At 45.0% G+C, this 18,038-nt stretch overlaps 1 protein-coding gene across 8 annotated transcripts in view; it reads right to left on the minus strand.

Moving 5' to 3' along the window:
• Positions 1 to 71: 71 nt before the first annotated feature.
• Positions 72 to 18,038, minus strand: part of OTUD7B (OTU deubiquitinase 7B) — a 62,734-nt gene continuing 44,767 nt past the window's right edge. For 6 of the 8 annotated variants that reach the window (XM_078355521.1, XM_035279713.3, XM_054247905.2 and 3 more), the window contains 7 exons: positions 17,907 to 18,034; positions 14,257 to 14,369; positions 11,922 to 12,049; positions 11,467 to 11,616; positions 10,795 to 10,909; positions 9,710 to 9,794; positions 2,804 to 7,537 (listed from right to left, as the gene is read on the minus strand). In XM_078355521.1, coding sequence (XP_078211647.1) covers positions 6,329 to 7,537; positions 9,710 to 9,794; positions 10,795 to 10,909; positions 11,467 to 11,616; positions 11,922 to 12,049; positions 14,257 to 14,369; positions 17,907 to 18,034 — 1,928 coding nt within the window. In that variant the 3' untranslated portion in view covers positions 2,804 to 6,328. Of the gene's footprint in view, positions 230 to 2,803; positions 7,538 to 9,709; positions 9,795 to 10,794; positions 10,910 to 11,466; positions 11,617 to 11,921; positions 12,050 to 14,256; positions 14,370 to 17,906; positions 18,035 to 18,038 lie in introns of those variants that run through there. The other 2 variants (XR_013529331.1, XR_004736525.3) reach the window with 1 other exon arrangement.

The following is an 18,038-nucleotide window of genomic DNA, read 5'->3' on the forward strand; positions in this document are numbered from 1 at the left end:
AGGGGGACTTGGGGACAGCAAAGCAAAAATCTTTATTTAGACATGAAAAAGACAGAAAATAAAATACAAAATAAGAGTTAATGAGCTGCTGTTTTATTGCTTTTGAATCTACAGAGGCAGCAATCCTTAGGTGGGGGCCCCAGTTTTCCAAAGTGACACTTGATTTTCTCCTCCCCTGGTACACCACCCTTCTGGCCTCAGCTTTCAAAGTTTCCTGTCTTGGCTGCAACTGTGGAAACAGTGAAGATATTGTGAGACAGGAAGTCAGTCTGGAACAAAGAGGAATACACCTGCTGGGACGGTGGCCCAGAAGCCTGAGTCTATTAGTCCTAAAGGCTACAGAGCACCCACCCCATCTCACTCCCATGCATTCCACGGGCCTCAACCTCTTGGGGGAAGAAAATACTTCCCAAGGTCTGTTGTAATAAGAAAATAGGGGCCAGGCGCAGTGACTCACGCCTGTAATCCCAGCACTTTAGGAGGCCATGGCATGCGGCAGATCGCTTGAGATCTGGAGTTCAGGACCAGCCTGGACAACATGGTGAAGCCCCGTCTCTACTAAACAAACAAAAATTAGCCGGCCTCGGTGGCATGCATCTGTAGTCCCAGCACTTTGGGAGGCCGAGGTGAGTGGATCACGAGGTCAGGAGTTTGATACCAGCCTGACCAACATGGCAAAACCCCATCTCTACTAAAAATATGAAAATAAGCTGGGCATGGTGGCACGCGTCTGTAGTCCCAGCTACTCAGGAAGCTGAGGCAGAATTGCTTGAACCCAGGAGGCTGAGGTTGCAGTGAGCCAAGATCGCGCCACTGCACTCCAGCCTGGGCAACAGAGCCAGACTCTGTCTAAAAAAAAAAAAATTAGCTGGGAATGGTAGCTCACACCTGTAATCCCAGCTACTCCAGAGGCTGAGGCAGGAGAATCGCTTAGTGGAGGTTCCAGTGAGCCAAGATCTCATGATTATACTCCAGCCTGGGTGACAGAGCAAGCAAGACTCCCTCAAAAAAGAAAAAAAAAAAAAAAATAGAAAGAGGTGTGTACTACAACTTTAAATCCCATTATCCACTTTCCTTCTCACCACCATCCTTCATTCAAGAGCCTCATTCTATTCTTTAGCACTTTGAAGTGTGGAGACAGTGGAGGAACACAGAGAAAAAAATTGGGGGCGGGGGTGGCTCATGCCTATAGTCCCAGCACCTTGGGGGGCTGAGGTGGGCGGATCACCTGAGGTCAGGAGTTTGAGACCAGCCTAGCCAACATGATGAAACCCCATCTCTACTAAAAAAAAAAAAAAAAAACTACAAAAATTAGCCAGGCATAGGGGTGGGTGCCTGTAATCCCAGCTACTCAGGAGGCTGAGGCAGAATTGCTGGAACCTAGGAGGCAGAGGTTGCAGTGAGCGCCATTGCACTTCATCCTGGGCGACAAGAGCAAAACTCCCGTCTAAAAAAAAAAAATTGGGGAAATCAGGGGGAGAAAAGAATTGGGCAATTTGGATTTGGATCAACACCTAATCAGGAATGGAATGGGCAGGAGCTGAGGGTTAAGACTCCTCTCACCACCCCACACATCCCCAGTAGAAGTACTAGATAAAGGGGAGGGAGGGTGGAAAGGCAAGGGACTGTATCAGATTTTTCCATTTTCAGAATCTTGGTCTGGCTGCAGGTTTGTGCCAGGAGTGAAGGCTGCTGGGAGGGGCAGCAGGAGGAGGGAGGTGGAGTTGAATGACTCACAAGATGAGTCATATATCCAGTTATAAGCACAGAAAGAGGCCAAGGTCCTTCCCACCCCCACTCCTCTTAACTACTGCCAGCCAGCTTCCGTTGCTCTTTTCTACCACCCCTTACCCACATGGCCAATGCAGAAGGTGGCACGGAGAAAGTCTATGTGGGGACATTATAATACTTTGTTACCCAATTGACATACAGGGGCAAAACATCCCGTGATTTGCAGACTGGATGTCTGCAAAGTGAGAGAGACAGAATGCCTACATGACTCATCCAAATCTACAGTTGAAAGGCCTGGTGGGAAAGAAGGGTATTAGACAAATCTGGAGTGCAGGTGATTCCAGGCTGGGAAGGTGTTTTTAAGTCTGTCTTCTTCTCACTTGTGGCTGTATGTCTGGGGCACTCACTCATTGGAGAAAGACAGAGGCCAGATGAGGTGGCTCATACCTGTAACCCTGGCACTTTGGGAGGCCTAGGCAGGTGGATCACCTGAGGCCAGGAGTTCAAGACCACCTGGCCAACATAGTGAAACACCATCTCTATTAAAATACAAATATTAGCCAGGCATGATGGCAGGTGCCTGTAATCCCAGCTACTCAGGAGGCAGAAACAGGAGAATCGCTTGAACCCAGGAGACGATGGATGCAATGAGCCAAGATTACACCACTGCACTCCAGCCTGGGCGGCTGAGCAAGACTCTGTCTCCAAAAAAAAAAAGACACAGAGTCCAGGGGTGTCTGAGTAATTCGAGGATAATCATCTCTTAAAGTACTGCTTTACTGAGAAAGAAAAACCTGACTGGAACTTTGGACACATGACTAGAAGGAGTAAGAATGGCCAAAACTAGGTTCTCAGAACACATTCAAATCCAGCTTCATTCTTGCGGGCTCAGTATCACCCCCCAGATATATAACACAAAGTCACTGCCAATTCTTGTCTGTGGGCTTTAGTTTTGCTTGAGGAAAAAAACAACTGAGCTCACAGAGGGAAGGTACTTTCCTTCCAAGGCCCTCTACAGCACTGAGCTTAACACCATCCCCGCTCCTTAAAAAGACTGAATCTTTAAAAAATCTTTTGATGTAACTTTTTATTTTGTTGATAAAAACCAGTATGGGGGAAAAACTTCTGGTTAAATCTAGTAACTTTCAATAAACGCAGCATAGGTTAAGGGAGATGTGGAGGCCTATCCTACAGTAATACTTACTCCATTGGAGACGGGGCAGAGTGTGGCAGGGAGGGAGTAGCACTAACATCAAAAGGAGAAAAACAAGAACCCTGAAAAAGCTTCCTCCATTAAAAACTTCAGCAGGTACCCCAGTTGCCCTGGATGAAAGGAAATAAGTGCACTTAAATTTAAGTCTGAGAGATGCTATCATCCCTCACCTACGGTTAAAGGGTCTGCCTTCTCTCTTCAGTCACATACTGCTCTGTAACTAAGGACTTTTCTGCCCATTTTGAGTGCATGTCACATGCCCCTTCTTTTCTTCTCCCCAGTCCAGTAAAGGCATGGGCTTGCCTCTTCTATTCCCTCCTCTTCCCCAAATACCACAAACCAAGCCGAGTCTACATTAATTTCCCAGGCATTATTCCTTCACCTCCCCAACATCCCACTGAGCCCTTTCCCCAAATAATGAAGCAAAACAGACTTCGCTATCTCCTACAAACATATATCCATTGTCTCAGGGTCTTTCATCCTTAGAATGGAGAGGTTTTTCAATGCTTCAATAAATAGTTACCTTCCCAAATAAAAAATAATTTATTTCTTAATAAAAAGCTATGAGGCCTAAAGCCCCATTTTACCGTAGTAATCCCTAGACCACCCTTCAAGATTTCCATCTTTTATTTGAAAAGGCGGCAAAAGGAATTGGGATTGGCTATTTATAAATAGAAACAAAAACAAACATGATACAAGGTTTTGTTTTTGTTCATTTGTCCTCGGTTTTTAAAAACAAAAGTATTAACTAGAATCTAATAAGAGATCAAATCCAAACACAGCAGTCCAGCGGAGAATCAAAACTTTTCTGGCTTTATTCTCTGGGAAAACCCCTGGTCTGTTTGAATTTCTGTTGGTCCAGGCCAGCATCCTATGGTATGAAGGCCTAAATTAGGAAAGCGAGGTGGGTTGGGCAGATTCAGGGTGTTTGAGCCCCCTGTTGTTTGGTGTGTGATGGGGGTGGAGGCGCACACAGTGTTCTCACTAGTGTTGTTCAAATCACAGAAATAGGGACGTAACTAGGGTGAGGTGAGCAAGGCAGTCACCTTGGGCACAAAATTTCAAGAGTGCCAAAAAACCCAATAACCAAGATGAATACTACTTTAATGCAACATTTTTAAAAAGTCAAAATTAATTCATCACTTTATCTTAAATATCCACAGGGGAAAAAAAATCAAAATTAATGTAAAAAAACTATGATGGAGAATGTATCAAATATTTAAATAAAGAGGATTCATCCTCAATTCAGCCTCACTTCCCTCCTCCTAATCCCAGTCCTGTCAGATCCTGTAAGATTTCACTATTTTATTCAACATAAATTTTTTAAAATACTGCATTTTTTTAAGTATGTTGCTGAATGAGGTTTATGGTGGCCCCTTACATTTTGCACCTTTGGGGAGTGCTCATCTCACACCAGGTTCCAGACCTGCCCATATACATATCCCTTCCCTTGGATATGTATCCCTCACCGCTTCCTTAAAACAAACCTGTTTTCAAAGAAAAACCTAAGAATTAATAGCTATAGGAAATTAAATAGGTGACTTCTGAGATTGCTGAAGAGAAAAGAACCTTTCTAAACCGTGAGCATTCCCAACCAGGACAGTCTTGACTGGCTACCAAGAAGGAAGATGCACGCACGCACGCACTCATGCACGTGCAACTGCTTTAGATCAGATGTGGGGATTACATTCCATGGGATGAGTTACAAGTACATACCTCAAAAGAGAAATCCAAACACAGAAAAACAGCCCGTTAACAAGTACACTTATTCCCCTTCCTCACATGCACCTGGGAGTGTATACAATTGCATAGTTGACTTTTTTTTCCCGGAAAAAAATATAAAGAAAAAGGAAACTAGGCCCAGGATGGGTCTTCCGGTTTAAAGCTCTTAGAAATGGCTCTGGCCAGAGCATAGGCTGTCCAGACTTGTGCTTTGTGCAAAATGCAAAGGAGCTCCCCCTACTGTGTCCACATCCCCACTCCCAGCCCCTGGAGAACAGGGATGGGTCAAGGAGAGGGAGAAATCTAAAGACAGATCAGCTCATTGGGAGTTATCTGTGCTCTGTGGTTATAGTTCACTAAAATATATTTCTCTAACTACCTTTTTATAAATTGCCCCTAATCCCCACCCCATATTTCAACATCAGTCCTAATATCAAAAATATCTCTTCTTACAAAGTATTTTTTATTTTAATAAACTAACCACAGATTAAGGTCAGCTATGGCTTAACAAAAGAAGCCGGGATGTTAAAGTTCATTCTCCAAAAGTAGAGAAAAAGGAGAAGGAACCACTTAAGTAGGAGAAAAAAATCTTTTTTTAAAATGTTTTTGCTTGTTGGGGTCTTTTTGTTTCTTTTCCTTAAAAAAAAAAAAAGTCAATAAAATAAATTCTTTCTACAGAAATGCAGCAGCCACAGAGGATGGTAGTGCTCTATTTAGGTTTTTGGTTTTGTTTGAAACAATCTGGCTAAAATGTCTGTTCTCCCACCCCTCCCAAGGTGTGCTCAAACCCCAATGTATGGTTATTGCTATGGTTAAGAAATAGATCACCTCTGCCCCAATTCACCTGGAGAAAATGCAACACACGACTACTCTTCTCACCACACTCTTCCCTTTCCCATAGGGAGCTTAAAAAATACAATTAAAGATTTAGATGAGGAAGATGGGGGGTAATCAGCAATCTCTTCTCAAACTGTAACAGATGACACGACTGGAAGGAAATAAAGCTTAAGAGGAAAAGGATTTCCCTTTTAAGTTCCTCCCTTTCCCATCTCAACCAATGGATTTAAACTACCCCCACCTCCTAACAGGCACCCATGTGCACACATTACTGCCTTGTCTTTCCAGATCCTTCAAGGGGAAGAATTTATCCAACCCTAATTTCTACCTTAATTCAAATCAATAGCAAATGTGTCCAATTTCCCGCTTCCCCTCCACACTTCCCACTCCACCGCCATGTGCTTTCCCCAACCTAAAGAACTTTGGTCTATTTTTTATTTACTGAGAACTTCCTTTGCCCATTTCTCCCCAAGACTTCTGCCCACCTCCCACCCCCACACACCAAACCTTCTCATACTACTTTCTCTTAGGTCCTTGGATGGGACCCAGGAGGTTATAAGACAGAATCGCCATCTTTCCCCCTTGTACCTCAGTCCCATAAAGTCAAGCTCTGCAGAGAAATAGTGCAGCCCTTGAGGCGCCATCCAGCCCCAACCTGCTCCTGCCAGCCCGGCAGCACTCCTGTGCGCACATACTTAAAAGTTTCCAGCCAGGCTCCCACAGACATTACTGCATTTGCCCCATCAGTATGGGGACTGTTCTTGATGAGCCAATTAGTTGAGCTTAACTTTGTTTAGCCCCCTTGCCCTTCAGTGCTCCAGCTGCTCAGAACCTGTGCACCAGGAGCTCCCCACCCGGCTCCCGCTCCCTCCGCCTCAGTTCTTCCCTGTAACAACAGGAACAGAAGTTGTTTGTCTCGGGGTGTCCATAGAAGCTGCAGTTCGGTTGTTTGCATTTGGTCTGGGTGGGGGGAAGCCCCCGGAGACCTCCAGCCCATCCATCTGGCTCAGGGGGTTCTCTGTAGCCATTGCTATAGGAATCAGCCACTCGGTAGGAGGGTGGTAACAATGCACCCCTGTGAACTCCATCCTTAGACTGACTGCCTGGCTCCAGAGAAGAGATGCTGTCCTGGTGGGGGTAGGGTCGCCCAGGAGGGCACTGTCTGGGGAAGGTGGCATATGGTGGTAGGCCTCCGACACATGGACCCCCTGCCAACTGCCTCCGGGGTTCCTGGCAGTGGACTCCACCCCCAGAAGGCCGAGGGATAGTAAAGCCCCCAGGGTAGCCAGTAGAAAATGCCATTGCCTTGGACTCTGCTGGGGGGCCAGTCAGCTGCTCCTCCCCAGCATCTGGCTCTGGCTTTTTGGCTGGAGGAGGGCCACCCCCTATTCCTCCATTCATGATCTTCCTCTCTGCCTCTTTCTGCTTCTGTTCTGCCAGGAATCTCTCCTCAGCATCAGAAAGGTAGCGCTGGATCATCTCCTCCTGATACTGGTGACGGTGACCCATCTTCAGGGTTCCAACAAAAATAAACTTCCCCTCCCCTTGCATGGCAGTCCTCAGAATGCTTAGGCTCTGCATCACCTCCTGGCTATACTTGCTCCCTCCGTTACCAACAGACTCAGCTGGGGGCTTCTCAGACACAGGCCCATCCCCAGCTGCCTCCTCCTTGCCACCCTTCCAGCTCTTCAGTGCGTTTTTCTTCTTCTTCTCCAGTGTCTCAGTGCCACTGCTTCCCCCTGACCCTGTCCCCACCCCTCCAGGTTTCGAACCCTTGCCATGCATCAGGCCCCCCATGTTCTTTTTGAGCTTGCTGCCCAAGGTTTTGCCAAAGCTGCCCAGTTTGTTAGCCACAGAGTCTGCTCTCTTCTTGTCCTTCTCCCGATCTCGCTTTGACTTCTCCTTTCGCCGGCCGCCCTCATTGCTGGTGGAGCTGCTGCCAACTGACTCCTTATCTGAGTCTCCAGACTCAGGAGTGGACCGGGGCTCATCTCCCGCTGAGGCGGTGGGGGACTCAGGCTGGGCCAGAGGAGCCTGGAAGAGACAAGAACACTGTTGACAGTTATCCCAGCAGGCTGGGGTGGGGGAATCCCACAGGAACCTCTAGCCCATCAATCTGGCTCACTCAGGGAGCTCCCTGCAGCCATGGCTGTAGAAATTAGCCAGGAAGAAGGGTGGACCCCTATGAACTCTGTCCTTGAAGTGACTGCCTAGCTCCAGAGAAGGGCTGCTGTCATGATGAGGAAGGGTCACCCAGGGTGGCACTGTCCTTTCTGCGTTCCAGTCAGTCAGCTTTCTCACCCACTGCAATCTGACTCCCTTCTATAATAAGGAGGTAGCAGAATAAAACATTTCTGCTCATTTAGAACAATGAGCAACCACACGACACATGGCTTCTGAGTGAGAGGCCCAAACACTAGAATGTTATTATAAATTTCTCTGTCAAATTCTGCTCGAAACTAATCTCAAGAAAGTCTCGACTAATCAGTACCAACCAAGTCTAGCCACTTGATATCCTCTAAACTTTTTTTTTTTTTTTTGAAACAGAGTCTTGCTCTGTCGCCAGGCACCAGGCCGGAGTGCAATGGCACGATCGAGGCTCACTGCAACCTCCACCTCCCGGGTTCAAGCAATTCTCCTGCCTCAGCCTCTCAAGTAGCTGGGACTACAGACGCACGCCACCACGCCCAGCTAATTTTTGTATTTTAGTAGAGACGGGGTTTCACTATGTTGGCCAGGATGGTCTCGATCTCTTGACCTCGTGATCTGCCTGCCTCGGCCTCCCAAAGTGCTGGGATTAGAGGCGTGAGCCACCGTGCCCGGCCTGCATCCCCTCAACTTTTATACGTTCTGCACTGGACTTCATCAATTTGCCCTTACTCCTGTGCTCCTGTTCTAACTCAGAACTCACTGAATTAGGAGTTCTTTAAGCTACTCTGTTTCCTAGTGCCCAAAACAGAGGTCTATCTACAGAAGACTTGGGACAAAATAATGATCATCTCAAGTTCAACACACAGTCCAGAAAACCTTTCTTAAAGAATATGCTTTAGAGGTTGGACACAATGGCTCATGCCTATAATCCCAGCACTTTCAGAGGCCGAGGTGAGCGGATCATGAGGTCAGGAGTTAGAGACCAGCCTCACCAACATGGTGAAACACCATCTCTACTAAAAATACAAAAATTAGCTGGGCGTGGTGGCAGGTGCCTGTAATCCCAGCTACTAGGGAGGCTGAGGCAGGAGAATTGCTTGAACCTGGGAGGCAGAAGTTGGAGTGAGCCAAGATCATGCCATTGCACTCTAGCCTAGGCAAGCAAGACTCCATCTCAAAAAATAATAATAATAAAAAGAAGATATTTTAGTATCAGATCACAGAGCCTGGTTGGAGAGGAGATGTGGAAAACAGGAGACTAATGGTTTTTAAAAAGCAGGAAAAGGCCAGGCACAGTGGCTCACACCTATAATCCTAGCACTTTGGGAGGCCAAGGAAGGTGGATCACCTGAGGTCAGGAGTTCGAGACCAGCCTGGACAACATGGTGAAACCCTGTCTCTACTAAAAATACAAAAATCAGCTGGGTATTGTGGTGCACATCTGTAATCCCAGCTACTCAGGAGGCTGAGGCAGGAGAATAGCTTCAACCCGGGAAGCAGAGGTTGCTATAAGTCAAGATTGTGCCACTGCACTTCAGCCTGAATGGCAGAGCAAGACTCCCTCTCCAAAAAAAACAAAACAAAACGCAGGAAAGGCTGGTCACAGTGGCTCACACCTGTAATCCCAGCACTGTGGGAAGCCGAGGCAGGCAGATCATCTGAGGTCAGGCATTTGAAACCAGCCTGGCCAACATGGTGAAACCCCTCCTCTACTGAAAATACAAAACTTAGCCAGGTGTGGTGGCGCATGCCTGTAATCCCAGCTACTCAAGAGGCTGAGACAGGAGAACTGCTTGAACCCAGGAGGCCGAGGTTGCAATGAGCCGAGATCATGACATTGCACTCCAGCCTGGGTGACAGAACAAGACTCCATCTCAAAAAAAAAAAAAAGCAGGAAAAAGTGTCTTTGAAACTTATTTGACATCTTCTAGTTACTTCCAACCTTGAATTGTAAGCTACCACTCAGAACAGATTCAGAAGGAAATGGCGCCAGATCTGTTCTGTCACTGAAAATGAGGACACACCAGGGTAGATGTGTGTGGGATAAGTCTTCACCTGTGCATCAGGGGACAGTGGGATCCACTTCACATTCATGTAGCTATGTAGCAGATGTAATTTGACCTCTAGAGACAGAATTACACTATGAAAAAGAGAAAAAAAAAAAAGAAAAAATTACTTCGACCTTTTAAAAGCAAAGCAATGTGCTACAGTTGGGAGGAAGGGTGGGAGAGGGTCACATGGCTTGGGACTCAAGTAGGGCTGGGTTTGAAATATTTCTCCACCAATTACTGAGCTTTATGACCTTGAGCAAGTCACTTCAAACTCCCTGAAACTCAGTTGCAGCTGAGAATGGTATAGATAGCATCTATTCTGTGGGCCTGTTGTAAAGATAAAATAGTGTTTGGGAAGAGCCCAGCACAGTGTCTGGAAAAACGGGAAATACTAGACAGTAGCCATTATAATGTTGTTGTTGCAAACATTATTTACAAGGAGCTTTAGATAAATAGGTGAGAGCTTATTTTTAAAAAGCCATAAACTCTGGATTTGAAAATCAAACTCTCTTAGCTGTGACCTAGTGGCAGGAGCCCAGAAAAGGAAGCGCTGGGTAAGTGTTAACGGAGGAGGTTTCGCATTCATATACTCTCCAGCAGGAAGCTGAGGCAGGAGGCAGGAGGCAGGCTTAACAAGCCACAGGGAGGTGGACTGGGGGCTGGTCAGGGAGGGAACGGATTTTTCTTGCTATTAGTTTACATTTCAGAGGCAAAAACTCAAAGCAAACTATTTTGATCAACTCTTTAAAACCCCTCTCACTTGTGCTGAGATAAGACATGTGACTTGATTATCCTGATTTTCTGGCCACTGTTTTAGGGACGTATCAGTGTGCGAATACTTTTCCTATTGTAAAGAAAGAACAAGTTGATATCCCAGGATTCCCATCTCTTTCCAGGCAGAAAAAAACAGCTGCACAATGAAAGAGTCCTGGTGCCCAACCTGTCTTCCACCTCTCCATCTTCCCAAAGAAACTGGCCTTAGCTTGTGACTGTCTTGCCTGAGCTGAGAAAAAATCCCTGGCATATGGGATGCTGCATGTGGAAGAGATCCCAGCTACAAAGTAGATGAAAAGACTAGGCCTGGCTTACCTGGCCAATCGGACATTGTCACTGTCATCTTTGCCCCACTCCCAGCCCTTTCCAGGGTCCACAGCAAAGTGCAGAGGCAGCAGCTTATACTCTGAATCTGTAAGCGGGATCACAGCTGGGGAGGAAGAAACATATCATCAAGGAGTCTCCTTGAGGAGAGAGAAAGGCAACTGAACACAGACTTACTTCACTAAAATCATACTAAGGTCTTTAATTGTGGTCACTTCTCAATTCTTACATGTGAATTACCCGGGCATTAACACCAATTGGCTAGTTTTCCCCCTACCATGCGGCATACTCTTTAGGCCACAAATCTCCCTGAGTCCCCACCAGTCAGTCAAATAACTCTCATGATGTTCTTTCCAGTTAACGTATATTCAGATAATTCAGTCATAATTTAAGATAAACATAGCAAACCATCATTTAGAAGGTCCTACCACCTTAATCATAAGCCTTTACTCCAGAAGAGGGAATACGGGTCTTGCCTTTCTCCCAAAACTTTTTTTTTTTTTTTTTTTAATTTGGAAACTCTGACATAACTTATACCTTTATAAAACTGTCAACACGAGCTGTCTGGGCTTGCATGCCACTGAATTCTTTCCTCCTACATAGATCTCATTCCATTTTATCTAAATGAATATAGTGCAGACCAAAAGACACATCATTCAGCACCTTGTTCCTTGGTATTCTCCTTCTGCTCCATGGACACGAGTGCAGAAAAGTGGGCCTGATCATAGGCGAGCACCAGAGGGGAGCGGTGACACTGGCTGGCTGGGACCTCCAAGGGCAGATAGATTCCTCCGAAAGGAATAGGGGCAAACGCTGCAGGAAACCATGAAGATTATTGCGAAGGCTGTGTTTCTGCCTAGTGGACAATCCTTCACCCCACTCTGCCAACTGAGTCCCCACTGTCATTCCAACAAGCTTAATAATTCTTTCCTAAGAACCCCTGTGAATTAATCCCAACTGCTTTACTCAGAACCTCTTGAGAATTTTGTACTATTCTGATACCTTGCTTTTTCCCCAGGGGTCTATATATCCCATTTCCCCTTTCCTTCCAATGCTTAGCCTGAGGCTTTGCAAAAGGGATTGTTCAGGATGGAGTGAGGACTGACTAGCTGACTCACCTTCCCCTCCAGAGTCCCTCAGCATGGTGTCTGCCACGACGACTATGGGCCTTCTAAGCACATGAGCCAGGACAAAGACGTGAAACTCTTCAAGGCTTTCATATACAGGCTCCTCAGAACTCTCCACCCTGGAATGGCGGGAGGGGAGAGAGTAGAAGGGGTGTGGTAGAAGTGAGAGAGAGAAACCCCGAAGACCAGTTCTGCAGAAAGGGAGAAGGAGAATTGTCCTTTCCTGGCTTTCTAGCCAGTCTTACGGCTGCACTGATACAGCTGATTATTTTGTGCTACCATGGCTGTTTCTACTTCCGTCTCACAGATGGGGAAATCCAAGAAAAGAGATTTGAAGGCTCTGGGGTTACAGCAATGTTAGGAACTTTGAGGTAATCCCATCTCTCAATATACGTCCTGTTCAATGGCCTCTCTCCATTTTCTTTATCCAGCAGCTCAATACACAACTGCATAACTTCATCCTACTAACCACCCACACACCACACTCATGTCTTACAACAAAAGCCAAGTACAATTCCTTCCTGTGTTCCCTCATTGAAAGAACAACCTCACCATCTACCCCGTAGCCTAATCAGAAATCTGTGAACGATTTCTTGTGCTTTATCTCTCACCTTCCAGTAATCACCTGGTTTGACCAATGCCATCTCCTACGCGTTTCCTGTCTCCCCTGGCCTATCTTCAGTCCACCACGCTGTTCACATCTGTGGCCTCTTCCTGGATTACTACAACTGCCTCTTATCTCACTCCCTTCCACTCCTTATCCACTGGCATCAGTGTGTTCAAATATGGAGTGACAAATTTGCTCCTGTCATTCACATACTCAATATTCAATGGCTTCCACCCCCTAAAGCAATTTTATTCAACATTGGATGCTTATTACAAATGAGGATTTCTGGGCCTTAGCTCTGTCCAACTCAACTGGACTTTTCTGGGGTGGAGATCCAGAAATCAGCATTTGAAATAATTCTCCCAGATTATTCGTATGTATAATAAAATCTGGGTAGTTTAGAATTTTTAACTACTATGGAAAATTTCAAAATTGTAAACACGTTCAATACTAGAAATGATAACATATTCAATTGTCACATTTCCACCACCCAGCTTCAACCTCGTTTCACCTACACTCAGTCGATTTCCCTATCTCCCCCACTATGGGGCTCTTGCAAGACTATTTTGAAGCAAATCCTGGAGATTATATAATTTCATCCATTGTATTTCAGCTTCTATCTCTGAAAAATAAAGGACTGCCTTTATAAACAACCACTATACCATTAATATCATACTTTAAAATGTTAACAATAATTAAACACACAGACATTATTCACATTTCCTTAACTGTCTTATAATCTCCATACATCCCAACTGGTTGACGTCTTTTTTTTCTTTTAGCTACAGGGGTCTCTCTTTGTTGCCCAGGCTGGAGTGTAGGGGTGCCATCACAACTTAGTGCAGCCTTGACCACCCCAGCTCAGGCAATCCTCCCACCTCAGCCTCTCAAGTAGCTGGGACTACAGGCATGCACCACCATGCCTGGCTAATTTTTTTTGTAAATATGGGGTCTCACTGGCCAGGCATGGTGGCTCACACCTGTAATCCAGCACTTTGGGAAGTTGAGGTGTGTATATCACTTGAGGCCAGGAGTTCAAGACCAGACTGACCAAAATGGTGAAACCCCATCTCTACCGAAAATATGAAAATTAGCTGGGCGTGGTGACACACACCGGTAGTCCCAGCTGCTTGGGAAGCTGAAGCAGAAAATTGCTTGAACCCAGGAGGCAGAGACTGCAGTGAGCTGAGATCACACCACTGCACTCCAGCCCACACAACAGAGAGAGAGCGAGAGAGAGAAAGCGAGAGCGAGCGAGCGAGCGAGAGAGAGAGAGAGAGAGAGAGAGAGAGAGAGAGAGAGTGAGTGTGTGTGTCTCACTGTGTTATCCAGGCTGGTTTCAAACTCCTGGGCTCAAGCAATCCTCCTGCCTCAGCCTCTCAAAGTTCTGAGATTATGGGCATGAGATAAGACACTCAGCTTGACATATCTTTTCAGTGCATTTAAACTTGTAAGTTCCTTGTCCCTTTTTATTTTCCTTGTAGTTTACTTACTGAAAATACTGGGTCATTTGTCCTGAAGTTTCCAAAATCTAGACGGGCTACTTTGTATTTCAGTACAATAGTGAACTACCTGTAGTTCCTAAACATATCATGTGCCCTTAGCATGGCTCCTCTCTTTCCTTCTGATATCCTCCTAGCACAGAGCTCTCTAAACACTATGCTGTGGAAGCCCAATGAGGATTTAAGATTTCCTGCTCCCCCACTTAGCCCTACTTACCCACCACAGTTGGCTCCATTGGTACCGAGATGCATTCGGGGTTCACTGGAGGCAAGCTTGATGAGTTCATTCCACTCCTTCTGCCATTCATCCTCTGTATATACCAGCCCCGACTGTGTGAAGGACAGGCAGGAGACACTGAGCAATCAGAGGCTGGGTTTTAAGAGGCAATATCCATTCTACCTTATTCACTGTTACTCCACTGTCTAATCGATTAGCACTTGGTCTACAAATTGTACTACCAAGTCAAATGTCTTCCCTCTTTCATAGTCAAGATCTATGAGAACAATCCATGATCTTTTTCACATTTCTTTATCACCTATTCTGTTTTGACCTATTGCAATCTGGCCTCTGTTTCTGCCCTCCATCCTGCTTTACCACCTGCCACATACCATTTCAACTGCCTGATTTTGGCAAAGAAAAATGACCTTCTAATTGCCAAATTCAGTGAACCCTGGTTCTCATCTTCTTTAGCCACCACGTGGCTTATTTTCCTCTTTAAATTTTCTCTGCCTTTATCTTCCATAAAATTACTTTTTATTTCTCTGAACTCCGTGTACCTCCAAAATACTAGTGGTGTGTTAATGATTTTCACCTTGGTTCCCTCTGGGTGATCTCTTCTACTGCCATAATCTCACCCACTACCATATATATGGCTCATGACTCCAAAATCTCCCTCTCCAGCCCAGACTTCTTCATTTCTTTTTTTAGACGGAGTTGCCCAAGCTGGAGTGCAATGGCTCACTGCAACCTTCACCTAATCTCCGCTCACTGCAACTTTCACCTCCCGGGTTCAAACAATTCTCCTGCCTCAGCCTCCCGAGTAGCTGGAATTACAGGCACCCATCACCACGCCCAGCTAATTTTTGGTATATTTAGTAAAGACAGGGTTTCCCCATGTTGGCCAGGCTGGTCTCAAACACCTGACCTCAGGATCTCCCTTCCTCAGCCTCCCAAAGTGCTGGGATTACAGGTGTGAGCACCGCACCTGGCTGGCATTAACTGCTATAGAGACTTCTATCGTAACAGGCATACATGTCATAACCTGTTGCAATTACGCATTTACACGTCTGTCGCCTCCTCTACTCTAGGATCATGTTTCATGCAATACATCCAGGGCCTATGTTGTGACTGAAATCAATAAATATGTGCTAAGTGAAACTACAATTTTTACCAAGGAGAGCAGGCAGTGGTACAAGCAATTTAAAAATATATTGGCTTTAGGACGTATATAATGATATGGGAAATAAGTTTACCATATTAATTTTATTTGGCTGACATTAGTATTAAAATGGGTCTACACTGCTTAACTGCACACTGACAAGAGTAGAAGGAATCTCTGGAAACATGAGGGGCACTGGGAACAAATTTAATGGGAATTTTTTAAATGACAGTTATTTTCAATTTGTAAAATGCTATCACAAATTTTACTTCAATTAAAAACAAAGAGAGTAATACCCAGTTTCTATATGAAGTGCTGCAGTCAGTCCCATGGACACATCCAGAGGGATCCGGCTCCCTCTTCCTCGCGTTTCTGCTTCTTGTTTTAACGTACATAGCCACTAGGTGGCGTACACTTCTAGCCTTAACATGTAAGAAACTATTACTGAGCCTCACGACCAATTTCAACACAAAACAAGGAAGCTCAGGAAATCAAAACTTATTTAGTGTGGTTTTAGTACTGGGAAGCTAAAGGACGCTTCCGCAGTTCATCACCTCCATCCTCCCATCCCCACTCCCCAGGTGGGTATAATGCTATGAATGGTTTGAGCTAAGACAATTATGAAGCCCACATTTTCAATATGAACTTTCAGTGTGCTGAGCGGAAGGAGTAAAAGGATTGCTCCATTACTAGCCACTATTCTCTATGCATATGAGGGACTTTGAGACAGAAAGGCCGGCTGGCCAAGGATAGAACTTGGGTATTTCTGGGTCTCCTGGCCAAATACCATTATAATCTAACCCCAACTTTAGAATAGTAACTATAATTCCTTTAACAACTGGAATAGGGCACTCTTACGCTCTGGCTGTTGCTGTCATTTCTACTTAGTAGTTGGCATGCTCTGGTTTGGCCTTTTCCTGCCTCTGCAGTGGTTAAGGTTCCACTATGATCTGAACTCAACAGTGAAGAAGCCAAAGCTGACTACTGATTTGCTTTGGGTTCTAAATTCTAGGCTAGCTCTAGCTCAGGCAAAAGCTTTCCACAACACCCAGCCAAGCTTTTGGTGCTAACAAAGAATGTCACTTCTGTGGCCTTGCCCCTGTGGGTTGATTTCCCTTAGAAATCTTCTGGGGAAGACTGGCTGCTCAGAGACAGGATTCTGATCTTAATATCTCCTACTTTTAACAACTGGCTTATTTGTTTTTGAGGAAGAAACATAGCATGTTCTACTGACATATTACATCTTCAGGACATAAAATTCTAAATAACTAAAACAAAAAAAAAACCTCTTCTATATTATTGTCAGTTATGACAGAACAATAAAATGAGAAAAAAGGAAAGGTGGACAAAAAAAGGAAAGCTTCTAGAGAGACATTACCATATTCAATGTCAGCAAGATCCAGTCATAACATGGCAAAAAAATAAATATACATGAAGAGCAGGAGATACAAACACAGTACACAGAATCAGAGGGAAAGGAAGTAGGGAGCCTCATTATTTTTATGTAAAGGCATCATGCCATCATTGAAGGGAAGTAATCAGCAAACTTTTTCTGTAAAGGGCTAGATAGTCAATAAGTATAGGCTTTGCAGGCCACATGTTACGACTCCGCTGTTAGAGGAAGAAGGGCATTACAGGTGTAAACATCCAAGAAATGCACAGGGCTGTATTCTCATAACATTTTTTTTTTTTTAAGATGGGGTTTCACCATGATGGCCAGGCTGGTCTTGAACTCCCGACCTCAGGTGTTCCACCCACCTCGGCCTCCCAAAGTGCTAGGATTACAGACGTGAGCCACAGCGCCCAGCTTTTTTTTCTTTTCTTTTTTTTTTTTTTTTTAACAGAACAGCCATAGTTTGCCCAACCACTGTTATAGTGAGGGCAAGTACACACAGTCCACTGTTACTTATGCAGCAGCGGCCTGAACATCTGTCACACGCCTGAGAAGTACTGTTCAAACTCAATGAAACAGGTATGTGTTTTGTGTGTGATTAGAATGCTGCCTCCTTATGCTTTTTAGAACTTAAAATAAACTAAAACTGAGTATATAAAAAACAAATGGTATATATGTCCAAGAAGATTTTTAAGCATTCACATTCCTATAAGGGCTGGAAACACAAGTCTTTAAAAATTGATCTAGCCTTATTACAAGCAAAAAAAAAAAAAAAAAAAAAAAATTAAAAAATCCTATGGAATTGTCATAACTCATTTTGCAAAATACTGCCACTAAAGTTGTAAAGCACCTATCGGGGGGAGAAGCACAATGTTAGATACCTCTCTGTAGGTCTTATGCCCATCACCAGTTCTCATGACCATATAAAAAGGCATTTACCCCATGGTGTTAACTGCATTTTCTCCAATTTTCAGGATCATAAGGGAAGTCGCACTGACCTAAGCACCTGGAAATATTTTCTGCTGGCAGGCACCATGGGGCTTTGGCAGCTAGGTAACTTTAGGAAACAAGGTGTTCCCACCCAAGCTCTCCCACCTCTTTATTCTGCTGTGTCTGCTGCCACCTCCAGCGCCTTTTCAACGCTTCCTTCTCAACTCCCTTCTCCATCAGTGCATACAAAGCTTTTCGCAGCATCAAGTCCCGATCATGGAAACCCCACATCCCTGT

Source organism: Callithrix jacchus, chromosome 18, assembly GCF_049354715.1.
Source record: "Callithrix jacchus isolate 240 chromosome 18, calJac240_pri, whole genome shotgun sequence".
Taxonomy (NCBI): Eukaryota; Metazoa; Chordata; class Mammalia; order Primates; family Cebidae; genus Callithrix; species Callithrix jacchus.